This window comes from Nicotiana sylvestris, chromosome 5, assembly GCF_000393655.2.
Source record: "Nicotiana sylvestris chromosome 5, ASM39365v2, whole genome shotgun sequence".
In the NCBI taxonomy this organism is placed as follows: domain Eukaryota; kingdom Viridiplantae; phylum Streptophyta; class Magnoliopsida; order Solanales; family Solanaceae; genus Nicotiana; species Nicotiana sylvestris.
Window position 1 is genome coordinate 67,284,612 of NC_091061.1, and position 22,931 is coordinate 67,307,542.

General features: G+C 37.9%; 1 protein-coding gene across 1 annotated transcript; it reads right to left on the minus strand.

Moving 5' to 3' along the window:
• Positions 1-13,041: 13,041 nt before the first annotated feature.
• LOC104216928 (vacuolar protein sorting-associated protein 32 homolog 2) lies at positions 13,042-16,924 on the minus strand. Its single transcript, XM_009767060.2, has 8 exons — positions 16,608-16,924; positions 16,379-16,491; positions 14,933-15,032; positions 14,445-14,530; positions 14,266-14,357; positions 13,985-14,099; positions 13,635-13,851; positions 13,042-13,384 (listed from the first exon to the last, which is right to left on the minus strand). The coding sequence occupies exons 2-7, from the start codon at positions 16,448-16,450 to the stop codon at positions 13,660-13,662; spliced, it is 657 nt and encodes a 218-aa protein (XP_009765362.1). The 5' UTR covers positions 16,451-16,491; positions 16,608-16,924; the 3' UTR covers positions 13,042-13,384; positions 13,635-13,659.
• Between the last annotated feature and the right edge of the window lie 6,007 nt (positions 16,925-22,931).

The window sequence follows — 22,931 nt, forward strand, 5'->3', positions numbered from 1 at the left end:
GTTTCTGAATGACTATTCCAGGATTCTAACCTTCCTGAACATCTCCTCTTGTTCTGGGTTTTTAGGTGGTTTCTCGGTCTCAACTGGGAGGTCGAAAAGAGGAGTGTAGGAGTAATGTTCTGGGGCCTTGAAAGTAGGCTCCAGGGGATAGTATTGGTTATCTTGGGTCTAGAATAAGGGCTCACTAGAGGATCGATGGAGTGTAGCGGGTAGGGGTGCCACGAAAATAGGGGTGGCTAGTGGAGGGGGGTATGGGACTGGTTTGGGTGGTGGTACTTGTGGGGTTTGGGAAATAGTGCCTTGGTAGTGGTGGTAAATGGGGAAGCTTGGAGATGATCAACAGTGGGAGGTTCTTGGGATTAAGCCAACGGCGGGACGAAAGCGGGGTTGGCAGGGTATGATGGTGGTGGATGCCCTTTCACCCATGCCTGGTACATCTCTGCCATATGGTGTTTCAACTTATGTAACTCCTCTTTCAGATTAACATGAGACTCTTCCCCCTCCCTTGATGGATCAATAACACTTGCATCCAGTTCTTGGCCAGCCATGATCAACTTGTCTTTGGACCTGGTATTGTACGGGTGAGTTGCCAGAATGCCAAACAAACTAACCACCTGCCTGGACTTGATGACAACAACAAACTTGTTAACGATTAGAGCTTAATAGAGAGGAAACCGCACGTTGGGGATGCAATGCACCTAAGTTGTTAACCATTTCTATTATGCGTTTGAACGGTTGCTTGCGTCATCCCGTATTTCACTAATTTCCAATTTATTTATTTTTCCTTTTCCATTCCTGCTTTCCTTTGCTTGATTCTCGCTTTTATTCTCTTATTCTCTCATTTTTACTCTCTTGTTTATCTCAATTTTTCTTGTTTTCCTCTCTTTTTTTCTTTTCTTATCATTTCACGGTTATGATCGAATCCTATGGGGATTGCCTACGTATCATGACGCCACATGAATCAGACCAAGCGTAGTTCTGGGAACATGTGCAAAATAAATAATAAAATAATTAAAAAAACATTTTTGGGGTTTTCAAATTTCATAAAATAAAACATCTTGATTACGACAACTTCCCCTATAGATTTAAACATAAAGACTAACAGACTCGATGAGTGGACCAACAACTTCAAAAGAAAACTTGAAAAGACAGACTCGAAATGAACTAACGATCTGAAAATATAGACTCAAAAATAAACTAACAAAAATAGACTCGAACAAACAAAGTCAAGAATACATAAGTGCTCCAACTACTGCTCCAGTTGGCCTTGCTGCGGGACTTTGCGCCATGTCTTCTTGGAGGCGAAACAAGTCATCCATGATATGTCGGACAAAAATCATAACTGAAGCGAAGAACATGGATCTGGCCATGTCTTCACACTCGTCGCACTTCATCACAATGTAGTCCGCAATTCTCCTAACCCTTTCCCTAATAATACCCTTCTCCTGTAGTAACCATCCGATCTGCTGAGATCTGGCATCCAAAACTTGTTCAGTTGTGTGATTTTGCTCTCGAAGCTGCTGTAGTTATTTCTCTAATTGTGATATCAGGGCATAGCAGTGCTCCCTTTCTGCTTTGAAGTCTCTTGCCTGCTTGGCCATTTCATTCTCCAGGACGTTGACCTTTTTCTTTATACTCACCATTCCTTTATCATACTTCTCCTTCAGTTGCCAAACGAAACTGGCACGTCCCTCCGCATTCTTAACTAACTTAGCTCGGGCATTTGCTAGCTCCGCTTCAGTCTTTTGCAAATCATCCTCAAAATCATGCATTTTTTGTGTAAGGTTGTAGATGAGCTTTTCGTCTTTTCTACTCCTACTCGGGTTCTCAACTGCTATTCTCATTTTTTGAACTTGTGCTCGGAGAGCTTCATTATCTTAGGCCAACTTTCTTCTTTCACCTTCGGCTTCTTGTGCTTGGAGATCATTGTTGAATTCCATGTTTCTCAGCTCTCTTTCAAGGCATGAATCTCGGTTTGATATTTCTTCTCCTTTTCTCCCCAGGCCAACCTCTCTTAGATTTTGTCGTCAAAAACTTGAACATGAGGTCTCTTGTCAAGCCTCTCGCGCTCAGGCTCGGGCTCAGGCTCTGGCTCGTTGTTTACACAAGACCTTTTCTAAAACCATGCAGCGTAATTTGGATCCACTTCCCTCTTGCAACATCTGGTACCTGGGTGCCATTTTTTAGATACCGGCAGCAATTCCAATCCTGCTGAACCAAAGCCTCGGGCAATGCAGCTTCTGGATGTAGCTCAATGACCTGGGTGGTTAGATCTTCATCTTCGAGCACCACCTGATGTCTTCCTAACTGCCTTAAGACCTTCTGCGGTGCATATGGATGGATACTCCTCACTCCCATCAACCTCAGGTAACCCTTGGTAGCCGTCATGTATATGGCTTCTGTCATCGGGAGCCATCCTATAGTCCACTAGACCTGAACTGATTTGAGAGCATTCAAGTGGGAGACCCAGGCTTCAAACCCTTCTGGCACGTTGTAGTCTTTCACCCTCTCCTCATAAATCTCAATGAAGTTATCTAGGCTCGAACCATAACTCATGAATTTGGGGTGATGGCCAAGATGCTCGATCAACCACATTTGTAGAAGAATATTGCAACCTTTAAAGAATTGAGCCCCAGCTTTGCATAATGTCAATGCTCGATAAATATCTGCCAGTACTAATGGAACAAGGGTATGATCCTTCTTGGTAGTGAGGATTTGTGCAATTTTGGCTATACGAATATCCATTGTCCCTGCCGCATTTGGAAAAAACATGACCCCCAAAACGCCACAATAAAAGCGAACCGACGATAGATTTGCCAAAGGCCCTTATCTTGTTTGTTGCTCAAACCCTTTTCATGCGTTTCGAACCCAGCTGAGTGCCCGAACTTGAAGTACAAGAAGTGTAAAGAACAACACCTTTTGTTTACATGGGCCTTCTTCATCTGTTTACTGATATTCAGGAGGTCAAAGAACTTGTGTACCGAAGGAGCTCTTGGAAATATAAGTTGTTGCTTCCTCAAATCCCGGCCAAACTCAATATACCCGGCCACTTCCTCCAAAGTATGGGTGATCTCAAAATCCGAGAAACAAAAAACATTGTGGACAAGGTCCCAAAAGGTTACCAAAGCTTTAATTAAATATTCCCGTGGTTTGATTTTCAAAATGTTTATAAGCGCTCCCAACTGTTTTTTCACCCACTTCTGACCATCTTCATCTAGATCATTCCACCACATATGCAACTGCAATTGAGCCTGTTTTCTGACCACTTCTGGCAGGTTCTAGGCAGTGTTCATTTGTGATGAGTCCTGGACAGTATTCATTTGTACCTGTGGAGGGTTAAGGTTAGGTTTGACTCTGGTGGACCCTTTTTGTAAAACAGGTTTTTCAACTTCTACAAGAAAAATCAATGAACCATGATTCCTTCCCCTATATGCTAATTTTAGCAAAAATGACCGTTTTGCAAACGTGGCCCCTTCCCAATTCCCAATGAATTTTGAGGTCGAGGAGGACTACTTTATGGGGAAAATGACACTTCATCGACAGACTTGTCCGTTCTTTTACGGAAATAGCCCTTCGACAACTGAAGATACTCTAAGGCTATCTCGGCAAGAACGGTTTAAGACATTACCGAAGTTGGATCGGCTTATTTTGACCAAAACTCCAAACTACATTTATTTGACAATTGACTCTCTTTTTTTTCTTTTTTTTTAAAAAAATAAGGCCGAACCTTATGTAGGTTGCCTACGTATCCCACATCTAATGAGAATCAGACCTACGTAGTTCGGTCAGTTTTGACACACTTGAAAAGGACACAGTGTTGACTTATTTTAAAATGACTCTTTTTTTCTGTTTTTAAAAACTTTGGCAGAGTTTCGTTACATTTTCAAATACCGGGGATCTTTCAGAACCAGGTTTTATTTCCCTCTATACATCACTCTTGGTTTTTCTTTTGCTTTATTTTTCCTAGCCGGTCAGCATGCAAGCCGAAACAAATAAATGTTCACATAGCACATAGGATGCATCAGGATGGTCTATTATTTTGGGTACACCTGTCCTAGACGGACCCAACACCTGTGTTGAGTCCCCTAAGTCAAATGCACATGATGCAAACAAGCATTCCTACTAGGGATCCGGCATGAGGCTGTGTTTTTTTAGGTTTAAATCCTAGGGTTTTGTTCTAGACTTGGGTTACCTGAGCGGACAACTATAGCCGAAGAGGGGGCAACGTATTGGGAGCACTAAAGTCTACCTAGCCTTGTTCTATTTGGTATAATTTCTACAGAAAAAGTGGGCCACGCGAACATGTGCACCATTTTCAGAAGATTCAGAGGCGTAGCGTAAAAAGACAGTTATATACAATTCAGACAATATTAAAGCGGTAAACAGATTTCATTTAGCACAAAAGGTTCACAGAATACAATAGTATTAAAAATAAATGAAGCCAAGTAAAAATCATTTTAACAAGCTCGAATTTTTTGAACCCTGAACCAGATATTCTGGGTTCGATCCCTAGCAGAGTCGCCAGAGCTATCACACCTCCTTTTTACTACCCCGGGAAGGGATAAGGGAGTTTTTTCCAATTTAGGTGACAATCGAAACGGGATTAATTATTAAAAATTCAGAGTCGCCACTTGGGATAATTTATGGTGTCCCAAGTCACCGGTTTAGAATCTCGAATCGAGGAAGTTTGACTCTTATGACCGTCTGCGAACACAAAAATCCGGGTAAGAAATTCTGTTAACCCGGGAGAAAGTGTTAGGCACTCCCGAGTTTCGTGGTTCTAGCACGGTCTCTTTGATCATACTTGGATATAAAATTGTCTAATTACTTATTTTAGAACCTATGTGCATTTGCCTTTTTTAGTTAAGAAATTATCTTGAAACAGATCACGCGTACGTGTACCCATTTGTTAGGTGCGTCAAAAATCATGTCACGCGAACATGTCCACAATTAATAACGTTTTATTAATATTAAGAAAGTTTGGCCGAAGTTGTGCGAATGCATACTCCGGTTTTGTTTTTAGGAAACGTAATCGTGTCACGCAAATGTGTCCACAACCGCGATAGTATATTAAACGTGCCTAAAACAAACTATGAATATTTGTCATTTTTATATCTAAATTAATACGACGGCCATGTATGATTAAATGGTGGATGGAACACCTCGACTATATGAACTAAAATTAATTTAACGGCCTATTGCAACACTTTATTATTAAGAAAGTTTGATCGAAGTTGCGCGAACGCATACTCTGAATTAGCTTTAAGAATCGTAGTTATGTCATGCGAACGTGTACACAATCACGATAGTACTTTAAACGTGCCTAAAGACTTTTCTACGGATATTTGTTCTTAATGCTAGTTATAGTATTTGTGAGGGTCATTGATGATTTAGCTAAAATGGCACACCTCAATCTACTAGGCACTTAATTAAGCCTAAAGGAAATCAATATTTGCATGGGACAAATTGATTCATAGTTAACAAGGAAATTAAAGGTAAGCATTGGGAACCTGGGCTCAGACTTAACTTCACGAGAATGAGTAGGTGAAAGGACAGCCCAAACGACTTGATCATTTTTGGACTGGGCCAACATCGATCCCAACTCCCAAAACTCCAAAAACAAAAAAAACGCTCAAACTATGTTATACGGATTAACAACATGCTTAATGAAATCAGAAATTGAATTAAAAATTCGAAACGAATCCTCTGTCAAAGCCTTTTCTTATTGAATCAAGCAACACTTAAGAAAACTAGAAAATGCTGAAGGTTATTAGGCCCTAAATCGAGCCCACAATAGAGCAAAATCATATGGCTATGGATTGCCTTCCTTGGGCCTACGTTAGGCCCAACAATCCTTAAGAAACTTTTCAATTTAAAGCCTATTGGAACACAACAGTTTTTCTTTTGGAACATTAAACACATAATTATTTAAGTCACACGACCTGCTTTTAACGAGAACAACAAGAATATGGTTCTTCCCTTTCTAAAAAAAAATATCATCAAGCTTATATATGAAATCATCAATTACATGCCAATTACGAACCAATTATGTACTACTTCGACTTTAGATAACATTGAATTCTAACTAAGGATTCTCATTCAAATCCATACATATAATTTAACAATTCAAACAAAGTCCCAAATATCACAGTCCTTGAACGTAGAATTCAACACTAACTTTGAGCAGACTTAAGCAAAACCAAAATAAAAATGTTCAATTCACTTAGACCCATGCTGCAGGAAGTCCGAACAGTCAACAAAGCTTCCACCAATTCACAAACAAAACATGCTAAACTAGGGTACTTAATCAACTTACAAGTGAGATTCAAATCAATAACATGAATGAACAAATAAAATGCATAAAGAAAAACTAAACGACTACAAAATTGAACAATCTAAAAAGCATAAGAATAGGAGTCAACAAGCAACATCAACTATGAGATTTCCAGTAATGGGTTACATATTTGCATTTCAACATGTCATTCAGGGCCCAAAGCATACCTGAAAGTCAAAATAAAATAAGGAAAATGAGGATTCCAGCAACAGCAGTAGATCAGCACCTCAATAACAATTTTCAGCCCACTTTAGACCATTTTTAAAACCTAGATGCGCAGAAATTCCTTGAAGCTTTTAAATTCTGACTAACAATTAGGACAAAAGAGCAAAACCAAGACCAATTTCAACAAAAAGATGCAGTAATTTTTTAGTGTTTTTCAGAGTATGAATGGCTGCTCAAAAATAAGAGAAAAGGTCTTTATATAGGCATTCCTAAGGCAGCCCTAACCTGACTAGCTAATTCCCCCCTTACCCCTTATTTTCTTGGTCATTTTACCCTTTCAAAACATCTGAAATCTCTCTCCTCTTAACCAACCAGCCCAACCTTATCCTCTAAAAGCTTCTTTACTAATAGAAAAATATTCCCTGAGTTTCAAAATACCCAAATTAACCCTTTACACCCCCTTTTTTACATTCAGAATGCATCATTCCTGGGTCAAATTGACCCAAGACCTAAATGAACGGGTCTCTTAACTAGGTCAGAGATGCCCAAAAAGAAAAACCCAATCAGCCCAAATGATCAAACAAGAATCAAGTTCAGTGATTACCAAGAATGAAAATATTCCAGAACTAAATAATTTCTTATGATTAACCCCTGACTTATGTTATTGACTAATTGAAAACAACGACAAGCTAAGACTAATTCAACTAACAAAAAAAACAAAACAAATATAAGCATGAAAGTAATAATATATACAAGAAGAAAAAATAGAAAGTGATGCAAGAACACAGAATCAAGAGAGAAAAAAGGGGAAAAGTATCAATTTATGCCGGAATGAAGTGACAGATTGAGACGAATCGATGAACGGTGAAGGGAGTCGAGGTTTGGCCGGAGTCCGATGAATCAGTCAAAATCTGACGTCCTCGTAATGACTCAAAACTTTCGTCAATCGATTGCTCTCATTGAAAGCAATCTATTAATGTAAGATTCGAGTTAAAACGAGTCGAAATTGGAGCAAAAATCAGAGAAAGAAAAGGAAATTAGGGCTTGCATTATCCGTTTTCAGATCCGAAGTTGGGTAAATTTTGCTGGATTCTAAGGAAAGATATTGATGGATTTGGGAATAAGGAGGGATAAGGATTTCCTGGTTGAATTTTGGGGTGGTTTGGAGCACGCTGCCGGACGGTAGAAGCTTGGGAATTTGGGGGCGGTTGTTAGGGTTTTGGTTCTCTGAGTCTGAGAGACGTGAAATAAGGCAGATGGAACCGGGGGGTGTAGGGCTCGTTTCAGACAGTCTTATACTATGCCCATGACCAGTTCCCATCCGCTCGATCAGAAAAAGATCAACGGATGGGATTTGTTTGAACAAATACGGCGTCGTTTGGCTTGGGGAGGGGCTAGACCAGGTAGGGATTGGGCCTGGGCAGATAGGTGAGGGAAAAAATTAATTGGGCTTTGATAAATTGGCTCTAATACAACAGCCCTTTCAACTCTAGTTCCTTTTTCCCTTTTTTCAATTTGTTTTCCTTTTCTTCCTTTTTCTCTCTTTTTTTTTTCTTTTTCCTAAATTAATAAAAATCCTAAATTAAACCCCAAATTAATATAAGTTGTAAAATTAAACTAATTAAAATATGAAAAATTATTTAATCCTAAATCAAAAAGAAAAACTACTATTCTGAAATTAAAAGCTAAAAATATAAAAGTAAGCCAATTTTTGTGATTTTCAATTTTAATAAAGCGAACATTTAACTAATTAATCCTAAAAGTGTAAAAATAAATATTAAATACGATGCATGGTATTTTTGGTATTTTGATTTTTAATAGAAATGCAAACAATTAGCACAAATTTCCACAAAATCCTATAAAATTGTAAAAAATGGAAAAATTATTTTTTCTTGTATTTTATGAGAGTAATTCCTATAGGGCAAAAATCATGTGCTCCCAGTAATTACACACTCAGTCATGATTCTTCATTTTCATATCATTTCTTAGTCTCTGTTCATTATTAGTTGTTATATCACACGTTGTTGTTTTTCCATATGTGGTACCGTTTGGGCTGAGTAATATGAGATTGTGAGCCTGTGAGACTTGAGAGGTTGATGATTGAGGTGGACCTGAGAGCCATGTTGAGAGAGTGTTATGTGGATCGGGCTACACGCCGCAGTAGGTCATAGTGGCTTTATTATTATTATATGGATGCAACAGGCCTTATTGGCTTCTTTTTATATCAAATATACCGCTAAGCTGTGTGCTTAGTGATGTTTTTTACTAATAACGAAAACAAAATACTCAATACAAATAATGTTAGGAGGTCTCACAAAATGAAGAAAATTAAAACACGATGGCGCATCAATCCTATTACCAAAGTTAAGTGGTATGTGCAACTTTGGTATTACATAGAGAACTTATGAGGAGACATGCCTCTGTAGAGCAACATCTAGCCAACAACTTGCATAACCGTTATTTGTCGAAAGTGTGCACCACATGCTGAAAGATTGCACAAGAGAATTTTCACTTGAACACTTCAATTACCCCTGAGTACTGGACTCCAGTAGGCACCTAAATCTTACATTCAAATATGGTATAGTCCAGAATTTGGCTAAACCAAATGCAATTATACACAGCCTCACTGTCCAGCTTAATGCATCCCTATCGATCATGTGACTTTGATCCATTGTTTCACGATTGTACCTGCCATGTATGGATAAAAACCAAATGAAAGTACCATCCTTATGTCTGATACATTTGACATGTGCCTGACACTTCCTCCAAATGATCGTCCAACATCCCTCAACTTGCTTCCAACTCTCGTGCACAGCTTTGTCAATTCCGGGCAATGAATGCTTCCTACGCATTAGTTTGGACATGATGCTTTCAAGGCTCTTGTTATTTCCTGCTTGTATATCCTCCAGGAAGCTAACAGTGCTAAGGCGATTGCACCTTACTGCGTTTTGCTTCCCATCTACATTAACATGGTACCCAGTGTTAGTGGTCCAGTTTGGTTGCAGTTTGTGAGGCTTCTCCCACGTCTTGTTTGATGAGATTTATAGCTGGTCTATGTAATGGTTACACCTACAGGGAATGAACATTAGGGATGTTAATACCACCCTAATAAGCTTGGACACCACATAAATGCCAGCTACCTAACAGTAGCTGCAAAATAAGAAACAATGTTAGTAGAAAATGTCTTTCTGCCCTCTTCCCTAAGGATTTGAACAGAAAGTGTTATGTAAATTCCTTCTCCTGTGAACTTGGCCTTTCCTCTAGCCCCCCTCAACACCCTTATCATTACTACAGTGCACCTCCACATAATCCTCCCATCCTCATCACTCATCATCATCTAGAATTAGGTTTGGCAGTTCATACCCAAATATAGGGTATCTGTGACTTTTTACTATTCAAAATCTTCTTTCCTGCAATGTGTTTTAGAGGTTTGAAGTTGTGTTTTATGATATCCTGTGGTAATCCAGAACTTTTCATGCGTATGTGACGAAGCGAAATAAGCAAGTCTTGTTGAGTCTAAGCGATGATTTAGGCATTTTTTTGACTATCCCATTGAGCTATAAATGCCTACCATTATTAATATTTACCATAGTAACTCTTTTGAGCTTGTAAACCTTTTCTTTGGAAACCGTATTACAAGCCTATCGCCTTTTTGTTCTTAATTGAATTTGTTAAACCTTTTATCTAAAACACATGAATCACAAGACCATGCACTAGAAAGAAGTAAGGAAGAAATTTTGGTAGCTTTTGAGTGGAACTATATAAGGGAAGAAAGATGCACTTGTATAAGCTAAAAACTGCTAGCGAAAGTCGCAAATATGTGGAGAGTGTTAAGAGAAAAAAAAAAGGAAGAACAATAAAACAAAACAACAAAAGAAAGAAAAGAACAAAAAAAAAAGATGAAGAAAAAAAACAAAAACATTTCCCAAGTATATCTTATCATCGCTATTGAGTTGCCAATACTTAAGTTCTTAAAGAAAGAAGGCCTACTCATGATGTAGTGGAACTCGTAAAGTCCTATTTGAGCAAGGATTAGAGAATTCTTCTATTGGTCATCATTACTAAATACTTTAATCATTCAATTTCCTGTGAAATTATTATAATTCAATTTCCTACCAATACCCAAATATATCTTACTTGTCTATTAGCCTAAAATTATAACTCCTAAAGTCTTATTTGATCCTAGATTTAGCAGGTTTAGATTAATCAAGTCCCACACTATGGGAAAGCCTATGGTACGACCATGGAAGCACATGAATTTATTTGTGAGAGCGAGTGAACTCTTGTTCTTGTGTGTAAGTCCTTAAATTACATTTGATCTCGTGAATTAAATATGTGGACTATCTCTTCTCTTGTTTTGTGGTAGGGCACGTGATTTTATAATGGATAAGTGACATTATTAGACTTCTCTTGTTAGGATAAGTGCTCTCCGAGAATTCTTAGTGGCGACGAGCAGGTCCTTGAGGTGAGGTGGTTATGGGCAGGTTGTTTGAAGCTTTGAAATGATTCGCTTTTAATTTGGCATGTAAAAGTTAGGAAGTATATAAAGTATGGTTGCAAAGGTTACTTATTGGTATCAACCATAGTTATAGGTGCAATGTGGTTAATAGTTATATGCTCCCTCGTGGTGTGGCATTTTGAGTTGTTTTGGGGGATAGTGAAGTTTTATGTTGCTCGAGGACGAGTAAGAGTTTAAGTGTAGCGTGTTGATATTCGGCTAAAAGTATGTGTATTTGTATACGTGTCACCTCACATTTTATTTAAATCTCATTTATTTTCATGTGCATTGTGATTGGTTGAGCTTACTTTGGTGTTCATATGTCTAGGAACCGATCGGGAGTGCACAACATTCTAGTTCTAATAGAAGGATTTAAAGGGTCTCAAAGTGGGCTGCATTGTCTCTGCTCTGTTTCAAGAAAAGGGAAGAAAAGAGAAGGTGAAAATGGAGGTCTTAAGAGTCTATATAATGACAGTTTTGGCTTTTCTTCTAGCATTGGCTATTCCTTCTATCAATGCTCAAGTCCCTGAGCAGCCCCTGCCCCTTCAAACGATGGTTTGTGACTTTGTTCTCCCCCCCCCCCCTCCCTCCTTCCCTCCCTCCTTCCCCTTCCAACCTCACAACTGTCACAAGAGAAGAGTTGTATTCAATTTTAGATAAATGACAAGTTTTACGAATCTGACTTATGTGCTTATCTATGAGTTGTTTTAATAGTTTGAAAGTGAGCATATCTATTATCTATTTGCTTTTGCAGGAGTTGCAATTGATCAAGGAATAGCCCATGTGCTTATGCTGGTTGCTCTGGCAATTACCTACATGATTCACTGAGCACTTTATTGTACCCATGTCTTTTTTTTTCTTCTTCTTCTGGTAGTTGATTGGTATTGTAGATTTTATATTTATTCTATTCGGTAAATCAATCCTCGTGTATTCTTTCTAAGGCAGACATTCTTCATTTGTTTACTTCATGATTAAATTGCATAAATTCTATAATTTTCGTTCTCCTTTCTAGTACGCCTTGCGTCCAATGCCTTGAGACTTCACATTCCCCAAAGACTCCCCTCCCGCCAACCGGCCATTCATAACCTATCTTTACCACTTGGGGACAGGGACGGGAGGAGAACATCTCCAACAATAATTCTGACATATTGCTGAAAAAACAAAGAAACAATTGTCTTTCCATTTACGCTTTATTCGAGAACTCAAGAGTTGAGAAATTACAAATGCGCCATTCAAGTATCTTGATTAAACTCACCATAAGCTACCGGACCTAGCAAAATGGACTTGGAACCTTCACGCAAGCAAAGGATAGAAGCAGAGTTACCTACAAAGCCAGGGGCGGAGCTAACTTTTCGGTTACGGGTTCAGCTGAACCCAGTAGCTTTGATCCAAACCTATATTCGTGGTAAGAAATTCATTGAAATATACAAATTATTAATTTAGAACCCAGAAGCTTAGAAAAGCTAGAATTTCAAACCCATAAACTTTAAATTTTGGCTCCGCCTCTGACAAAGCTGCTTCTTTCGCCGAAGGACTAAAGATGGTCTCTTGATTCGGAAGAAAGGAAGGGTTTGACAACAAGCATGTGACACATTCTCATAGTTGTAAAATCCAAACTGCTTATTTTTCACCCCTATGCAGAATAGCATGCAAGTCCATTCACTACATTGCTAATAATCTTAAATGACTCGTTTAATCACTCACAAGACACCCTACAACTAAATCTCATTTTTTTTCGGACCATAAATCAAGAGCTCATTTCAGTTCCGATGCTACAAGACGAAAAAGGGGAACATCAAAAGATAAGAATGAAATATACTTTGGCATGAACTATTAAGAATATGATATACTTCTGCACAGATCAAAGCCAGACGTCGTGAAGTAAGTCCGAAATCAATTGTCATTCAGACCTAAACTACCAAGGCGTACAGCATGAGCAGGGAAAGATCAAGGCATATCAAGGTTTTAGCTCAAGTTTTGTAAGCAATGACTGGATAAAAAAGAACGACAAAATACCGACATGCACCAGCCATTCAATCACCAATTTGCAGAAGCAGACAAGACATTTCATATAATGATCCTTCTGAGATGGTACAAGATGATAAAGGAGATTCTTAATTTTGTTTAAGAAAAAGGGACGTAGTGAACATAAGATTCAATTAAGCATGAACCATAAATTCTGATGTTCATGGAATTCACCATTTTCTGCAACACAATTATGTACATAGCCCTACTAACCGACATAGATATCGAGACATGTGAAAGCAATTGCAGTAGTCTCTCGCATGTGAAAGCAATTGCAGTAGTCTCTCGCATGTGAAAGTAATTGCAGCAGTCTCATGCATGCGTACAACCAGTCTATATATGTAAGCTACCCGTGATAATATCTGCAGAGAAAAAATATCATCATAAACCAACAAATGATTACAGACAAGCACTTTCCTCCAAGTTATTGCAAACAAATGAGTGTAAATCTAGATACACTACATGCGATTGCAACTGAGGACCTCAATCATTCAAATCCAAGAAGGCTCAGGCAATTGCATGTCTTAGGTGAAATCTTTCAAAGACAGGTGCTCTCATTTCACCAATCAGTAAGTTACCAGTTGAAAATCATACTGACTAATATTAACTTACCGGTTAAAACAAAAGAGGGAGTAGCTCAAAGAGCCATCTCTGCTTGCAAAGCAGCAAGTTCATCTTCCTCAGCTGTACGCCTCTGAGGAATGGGCCGAGCAGGTTGCCTCACCGCAGGAACATGGACTGGTGCAGCAGGGGCAGTAGTTGCTGGTTGAAGGAGCTGCTCTTCCAATTCAGCACCTTCCAACTCTTCAAGTTCTGCCTCCAATTCATCCTGCAACAGCAGAAATAGCAGAAATGCACAAGCATTTTACGTTGACAAAGTACTCTAGCATAGAGTATAGACTGTCCAACAAAGAATGTCATAGAGCTCATAGGGAAGCATAATCAAGTGATAGATCGGGAACCTCATCAAAATCAGCTGCTGCACCAATTGGAGTAGCCAAAGCCTCCTGTATTTGTTTCATATTCTCAGTCTGTTCATTTATTTCATCCATTGTCTTGTCCACATCATCAATATTCCTGCCAATACAATGCAATCTTTAATCAGAGAAAGGAGAAAACAACCATACCAATAACCAAATATACTCCAGACATCATATGAATAAAGAATAGGGTAAAAACAAATAGGATACATGTGCTTTAGTAATTTGAGGATATAACTAAATAGAGCAACTTTGTTACTTACGTTGCTTTCTGCATTGCTTTCATTGCGGATGCTCCAGTTCTCAAAGCATCAACAGTTTCAGTTGTAGCTTTTGCACCTTCTAGCATTATCATCTAGAAATTGAAAGTTTGACAAGTGAATAGGTGTATGACCAATATTTCATGGAACACTAAACAAAGGTTACTAATTAACAAGCAAACCTGATCATGGATGCGAAGCTGGAAATTGCCAAGCTGCTCAATTTGTTGTTCATAGAGCCTCTTCCTCTTCAAACATTGTATTGCCGCTGCATAATAAATGACAATTACTCATGTAGGCCAGAGCAAGTATCACGTAAATTCTCTTCAGTTGAGAAAAGAAGGTAAGAAATATCAAGAGATAACAGATCTAGAGAACTTCCTATGCTCTTTAAACTGTGTTATCACATACTAGATAATTCAAAGGGAGCAAACAAAGTGATATGCAACTAAAAGAGCAAGTATGTAGAGCCATTCAGGTGCAGCATCCAGTCACGAAGTGCAACAAGTATCTACAAAGCCAGTGACTAACAAACTAACCCGTTATACCTACCTAAATATGAAACAAGATATAAAGGAGCAATAATAGTATTATCTAATACCAAGTCCACACGACATAAGCAAAACAGGATCTAGAAATTTAAAATTTCCAACAAAAGATTCATCCATACCTCTTTTATTCTTTGCTCTTGTAAAATCTTTGGCCTTCTCAACCTCTGCAGAAGCCTTCTTCTGAAGCACTTTCTCCTTCTTCTCAAGCATCTCCAGAGTCTGGACAAATGAAAAACAAAAAAAATTAAAATATATGCACCTGCTTGCAATGGACAAATCATCCACAAAGCAGAAAAAACAATCCCTTTGACCTGTATAAAATTTTACACGCGATGTGTGTAAACAAGCAGGGTAAATAAAGCTCCCTAATAAGCACAGAGTTCAACCACCACTTTTCTCCGTATCACCTATGACTACCTAACCGAGCAATTCTCATTGGTAATAGAGATCCAATCCTATAATGCTATCCAAATAAAATAAACTACCTAACAAATAAAACATTGCATGTAATATGCCCAACGAATGTGGAACAAAATTGTCAACCTAATGGGAATTCCTCCTGAGGCACCAACAGTAAAGAGAACATGGACTGCAATTTCGCAAGAGAGCAGCACATAACTACATTCCCCAACGTCCTAATGAGAAGAATGATGAGAAGCAAATGTATTGAAAATTGATACCAGTAAAAAGGAAGATCATCCTTGATAGGCTACCTCTTAGATATACATCCTCATGACACACTAATGACAATCCTAGTCAGGTGACAATTTGAAAGATAGTAAGATATGCCCCTCTAAATGGCCATCAACCATCGATTTTGAAGATAGCTTTATCATCAAGCAATCAATATGCCTTAGTCCACCAAATTCGGGATCGGTTAAATCAGTTCCTCTCTTTTAAAATATAGGTGATATCCGAATCAGGGTGCACAGCTCGCTTAATCCATCAGGCAGCCACAAACACAGTTTCTCAAGGTAATCATGCTCATCAAGATTGGAGTAGATGGCCTAATACCAATTACCAAGTGTTATAGCTGCAAGTCAAACACGGGATTTCCAAGTTGTATGTCTCAACCACTAGGACATCCCCTTGGAGACTTAGCTATACAATTCCTCTACATCCATCCCGCTCTGTGCAGGTCAATTCGATTCCAATGCTAAATAATTTGTATTCTAAGCAAGTTAGGGTTATCTATAAATCTCACATTTATCCCTACACTGAAAACTAGTTTAATCCCAACTAGCCGGTATCACCTAATTTTTGTTCCCTGGGTTCTTGATAAATTATTTTTATTTATACATATTAAATGAATTTTTTTAACACAAATACAATGTTTGCGCCAAAGCTACTCGGTATACTTTATGCAAATAAATGAAGTCAGCCTTATACGACTTAAAAGAGTTTAGCAGTATCAATAAATTCACAGCCGAACCCTAGGAATATTTCCTGGGATCAATTATTCGATTGATCTGCGTTCAAACAAAAGCAACTGACATTCTTTTTCCACTATTGATTTCAATAGTTACAGTTAATATAATTAATGGGCAAATAGTGATTTATTATACCTCGTTTAATTTGTCAAGAGTCGCAAGAGCATTAGTTTCCTGCTTGGGTTTCCCAAATATCTTCGAAAACATCTTTGCTTATACAACAGACAACAGCGAAACCTGGCTTTATTCTGCAATTAAAACACCAAGAAGTAATTGATATTTATAATTAAAAGCTCTGAGAAAGAACGAATTCCTAACCTGAAATGAAATAACAACGCAAATGATGATGTTTACGTCGCAATACCTGTTAATTAGAAGTTAGGATTAGAGTAGACGATTGATCAATGATCAACTCGAAGGTATGTGATTCTAGAGGAAATTTGATTCAACTCGAGATTATCAAGATTGAATTTGGTTGTAAGGCAATGAATTTATGGGAAGTATCAAGGAAGGGGAGAGGAAAGAGAGGAAAACGATTTGGAATGTAACGGGTCGACCCGGTTAGGTTGGGATTGGCTTTCGGGAGTGGGGCTGGGGGGCTATGGCTTTTCTTAAGCGTGTTGAGTGAAGTTGGAAATGGTAGTCGGAACCCACACGGCAAGCATTTGTCGAGTGTCTTCCAAAAGGAGTTGGATTAATAACCAAAAGATAAATATGACTCAGTTAATCCAAGTTGGAAAAAATACTCCTCAATTAATCCGTTTAAGGAGTGGATTAGATATTTACGATTTAAACCCGACAGTCCCAAGCTGTCACATTAGTGGGAAGGATCCTTAGATAAAAACGGAGTTAGTTAATAAAGAATCAAACATAACAAGTTCAGAGTGTGTTTGTATCAAGATCTATAAAATCGACTTATAATTCAACATAACCAACTTATGCCATTGCCTAGAACCTTGCACCATCTTTCGAAGAATCTTTTTTATGTTCTGACCGCCTCTTTATTTGCCTTGGGACTATACGGAGTGGATTTTCGATGCATAATCTTAAACTTTTGACATACCTCTTTCATCAGATGGCTGTTGAGATTAGCAGCATTGTCTGTGATGATTACCTTGGGGATTCTGAACCGGCAAAGGAGATTTGAATGGACAAAATCCACCAATGCCTTATTGGTCACAGATTTGAAAGTCACAGCCTCTACCCACTTAGTGAAGTAATCGATGTCCATTAGAATAAACATGTGCTCGTTCGATGCTACTGGCTCAATTGGTCCAATAACATCCATGCCCCAAGCGACAAAGGGCCAAGGTGCGGACATTGTATGCAACTCAGATGGCGGAGAACGAATCAGATCACTGTGTACCTGCCATTGATGACATTTGCGTACAAAGCTGAAGAAATCTCGTTCCATAGTGAGCCAATAATAACCTGCTCGAAGAATTTTCTTTGCCAAAACATATCCGCTCATATGCGGCCCGCAAACTCCGGAATGCACTTCGGCCATGATGGTCGAAGCTTGTTTAGCATTTATACACCTCAGCAGTCCAAAATCTGGAGTTCTCTTGTACAAGATTCCCCCGCTCAAGAAAAATCCATAAGCCAGGCGTCGAATTGTTCTCTTTTGATCACCTGTGGCCAGTACCGGATACACCCCCATCTTGATGTATTCCCGAATATCATGGAACCAAGGTTCACCATCAAGTTCCTCCTCAACCACATTACAATAGGCATGCTGATCACGAACTTGAATATGCAGAGGGTCAACATAAGCCTTATCCGGATGGTGTAATATTGACGCTAGAGTAGCCAAGGTGTCGGTAAACTCATTATGGATCCTAGGAATTTGCCTGAACTCTACTGAACTGAATCGTTGACAAAGATCATGCAAACATTGTCGATACGGTATGAGCTTCTAATCCCGAGTTTCCCATTCTCCCTGAATATGGTGCACCAACAGATCTGAATCTCCCAAAACCAAGACTTCCTGGACTTTCATGTCTACAACTAACCTCAAACCCTGAATGCATGCCTTGTACTCAGTCATGTTGTTGGTACAATAGAAACGAAGTTGGGCTGTAACAGGGTAGTGGTGCCCTGTTTCAGAAATGAGCACAACCCATATTCCGACACCTTTCATGTTAGCAGCTCCATCAAAGAAAAGTTTCCAACCTGGCTTTTCATCCTGCTCCACCTTGTCAATATGCATCACCTCTTCATCAGCAAAATAATGTATCACCCCGGAAAAATTTCGAAGTATTTAAGTGTTATTTAGAAAGTTGATATGTGCTAATTAAATTATTTTGTATGCAAACGAGGACTATTAATATGATGGATATTAATTGAATACGATAATAAGTGTACGAGGTATATTATAAGTGATGTGGAGTCTAAGGATAGCCCTAAGTCCAAGTCAAATTGGAAATTACATGGTAGACTAAAGTTCCAAATAAGTACGCACAAGACCTAACTTTGGACGAGCATATATACATATGTATAAAGAGTTATGTGATGGACAACCTATCAAATGAAAAGTCTTTGAGTCTAGTTTCTAACTCTTCAGACCGTTTGCCATTTGGATATTCCTACAAGAAGTTATGACCAAATCACCAAAGGCTGGCGGAGGAGCCTACAGATGCAACGCGTCCGAAAGAAAGGCTGGCAGTGAAGTACTGCCATAGGGTCCAGATCGCATCTGAAGCCCAGAAATCTAGGCCTATAAATACCAAGTCGGGGGAGAGAGTATTTTAAGTGTTGGGGGGTAGGGTTCTTGAGGTGAAGGTGCGATTTTGAGCTCAAATCAAGTCCAAATCAACTGAGGTAAGTTTTTAATGATGTTTTGAGTTGATATTACTCAATATACATGAGTTCTAATCAACTGAGGTAAGTTTTTAATGATGTTTTGAGTTGATATTACTCAATATACATGAGTTCTAATATCATTCTAACATCCAAATTATAGATTTCATCATCAAATCCTCAAGAACATAAAAATCACCAAAGTTGTGATTTTTTTCAAGATTGATGTACTAGAGGTAATTCCAATGCTTCAAACTCGTTTATTATGTGTAGTTAGAAGTATTTGAAGTATTTGTTACAAGTTTTATTGGTTGAAAGATTGGATTATAAAAATCTAGTTCATGACATGAATAGTACTTTTGAGAAAATAAGAAAGAAGATGAATGGTGAATCTTGCTGATGAAATTGGTCGAATACAATGAACCTATGGAATTATTTGTTAGCAACAGATGGAAGTGATCAACTAAGTAATCATCCGAATTGTATATTGTGCAAGTTTTGATTATGGAAGATGATGAATAGTAACTTGGTGACATTGGGCAATGGATGTAGTAACATTATATGACTTCGAATGGGTATTAAAATACAAGATGAAGTTGAATGGTCTAGCTTATAAATTTATTTGGCGATTTGAGTTGTTGGAGGCTTGTAGCCACATTATGAACCATATATGGATATTGCTTAATATCTTAGGTCATATTTTGATGTAATTAGGATATCTAATTGTAGATATCAATTTGTTAGTGATGTTAAGGTTTTTAATCAACATTGGAATGATGGAAGAAGGTTGAAAGCTTGTGAAGCTCAATAAAGCGAAAGAGAGGTAAGTTGATTAAAACTTACACTTCTTGAGGGACTTTCTCTAAAAGCATGTTTCAAGTTAATACTTAAGTTGTGTGCAAATGTGCTTTCGTGCTTGTTGGGACAAAAAAGTACGGATGTCTCCATATACTAATACTATGTTGCATATGTAGTGTCATGTCGTTTTGTAAAATTTTATTTTAAATCTTGTTGGCAAGATGACACTCAAGGTAAATATTATAAGTTTTTATCAAAACTTATGTATTGACAAGAATATAAATATTTGAGTGCTACAAATAAGTTTTCATGGAAAGTATTTCTTTTGGAGTTTGATGTTAAATTGCTAAAGGCTTTAGCATGAAAAAAGTTGTTTATTAAAGTTTTGTTCAAATGATTTGGAGTTTCTATAAATGCTATGATTTGATAAGAAAAATAGATCCTTTGAAGCTACTATACTATGAATCTTTCTTTGAAGTATCAAATGTTTTGGGAGTTACTTGTGTTCACCCAGATTGACTTCGGATATATTGTGTTCGTCGTCATGAAACTACACATGTCGGTGTAGGTGTAGATGGCCACTTTGTGGTATAGACTACGGCAGAGTGCTCTCCCTCGAGAGAGTACTATTTTGTGTTATTATTAGTATGGCTGAGTCGATTCGTACGGCACTACGATGAGACGACCTGAGCAAGTAGGGTATATGATATTTGCCGCTAGGTACATAACCTAGTTGACCTTCTTATGTCTGTGATGGTATGGTACTCCCAATGAAAGGTAAGGATGATTTTCATATGTTTAGGCCTAAGGAGCTGAAAGCAATTTCGATGACTTAAAGTATATGAAATGATTTTGTACGATTTATCCAAAATCTTGGATTGATGTAAATGATTTAAAAGTTTATATTGTGAGTTATATTCACTTGGTTGTTATTTAAAATAACAAGGGTCATGAATTGATAAAATTTCTTATCGTTTTATATCAAATATTAGTGCATCATTTTTATAAAGTATGTCCCAAGAACTTAAGTGGAGAGAGCCTATGACACTTATTGAGTACCGCTGGGGTGTACTCAGCCCTTAGGGGCCCCTCCAGGGCCCTGCTTACTTTACATGTTTCAGGATAATGTATGATACGTGGCATGCGGTCAGGCCAGGATGACTCTCTTTCCGAGGTATTATGAAGCACCACTTTCATTTAGTGGTAGCTATCATGTTCTTTATTATTTTATTTTGTTGGAATTACTCCAGCGGTTGGTTCTATTCTTTGGTATAGAGGCTCCATGGATAGTTTTGAAAGGTTGTAGTAACGAGGTTGTACAGGACATTCATGAAAATATAATTATTTTACCTAGTCTCATTGTTATTATCATGAAAGGTGTTATGTGTGATTTTGAATTGGAAAATATTTTATCATTTAACTTGAAAAATGTACATGATTTTCAAGGAGCTTCCGCAGATAAATTGATTTTCATGCATATGATTTAGGTGCATCATATGGGTTGGTTCACTCGAATCGGGTAGTGTGTCGGGTGCCGGTCACGTAAATTTGGGTCGTGACAAACTTAGTATCAGAGTACTAGGTTCTAAGTCGAGTCCTAGGAAGTCTATAGAGTCATGTCAAGTAGAGTCCCTCTTATCGGTGTGTTGTCGGCCACACTTATATCGGGGAGGCTACAATGACATCTAGGGTGTTCACTTTTTTCATACTCCAGATCATGCATTTGTGCCTGAAGTGAGAGTACAGATTTTTGATCGTATTAATTACCTATTGTGGAAGATATAGAGGTAATGAGAATAATGTTCAAGATTCAAGTTACAATACAAGATGTTTGGGCTAATAGCGAGAAAGTGTCAGATTTGTTCAAAATCGGAGGATAAATTGAGAATAGGTTGGGACTGAGATAGTCAACACGTATGACTTTGGTGAATCAGAATTATCAGTCAAATACTGAGAAATCATGGAAGAAAATAAGGTGATGATATCAGCTAGTATTGACAGGATGTTGTCCTGAATTATAAAGGATTTTACTAAAGGATGTGAATAAGGGCACCTATGTTAGACCCTAGATTTCAATTTAAGATTGTTGGGCAAGATGTTGGAGCGACTGTTTACTATGGTAATCACCAATAATGATTTAAGCAAAACTACAAAAAAAAGTGTAAATGAAGATGTTGCATCTTAAACTATCATGACAAGATATAGAGAGGTGATATGGATCTCATTGATAAGTCAATGTGAATCAGTTAAATTTGTGATAAACATAGTATGACTCATAAGGAGTACGACGTAGTTAAGACAGTGCCAACAATGGCCAAAGATACCTTCCCGAAGGAAAAAGAACCAAGCTTTCTTGATTATCTAGAAAAGGGAATAATATTAGATGAGGGAGATGACCCTTAATTATACTAGAGATCGGGTTTCCTCTAAGCATGATAGGTTATCATCATGATTGTGTCATATGTAATAGAAGTGACGCACAAAAAATAAAGTTACACGTGTAAGTAAGAGTTGAGGATGGACGAAGCATGTCATATGTAAAAGATGGACATGACAACTTTGAGTTCCTTCAGATGATGAATGTGATACAAGTAAAAGTCAACCTCTAATTATGTATTCCAAGGCATGGGAGGATAAAGTATGCTGACTTAAATGGATAAGCGTGAAAATATTAAGGCATGAGATGCACAAAAGGCATAATCTTGAAGGTTATAAGAAGCAATATAGGTTGTCAGAGAAGGAAAAAAATTGATATGGAATAATAATCTTGAGTTTTTCTAATCGAGGTATGTTTTATTTTATTCTGTTGAAATGATGAAAAATTGAGAATTTTCAAGAATGATCTCAAAGCAACTCTGTATATGCCCAATGTTGGAAGAGCAGTTAACTTGTGAGTGAACGGATCCTTATGATTTAAGAAGAATAAATATTGAAATGGCTCATGGGCTACGTTAAAGTTGTTGGAAAGTTACACATATAATGTGTACGACGTAAGGCTAAAAAATAAAAATTAAAAACGGTGATGGTACGAATTTGGAGATTGAGAAGTCACAAGAATTTTAAGTCTACGTGATAATATGTCATAAATCCC

Bases quoted from the DNA above. Each gene is read 5' to 3' on its own strand.
- LOC104216928 (XM_009767060.2), bottom strand. From the start codon at position 16,450: ATGTTTTCGAAGATATTTGGGAAACCCAAGCAGGAAACTAATGCTCTT. The intron at 15,033-16,378 runs GTATAATAAATC...TCATTTGTCCAG, and splicing joins CTCTTGACAAATTAAACGAG to ACTCTGGAGATGCTTGAGAA. The intron at 14,531-14,932 runs GTATGGATGAAT...TTTATTATGCAG, and splicing joins AAGAGCAAAGAATAAAAGAG to CGGCAATACAATGTTTGAAG.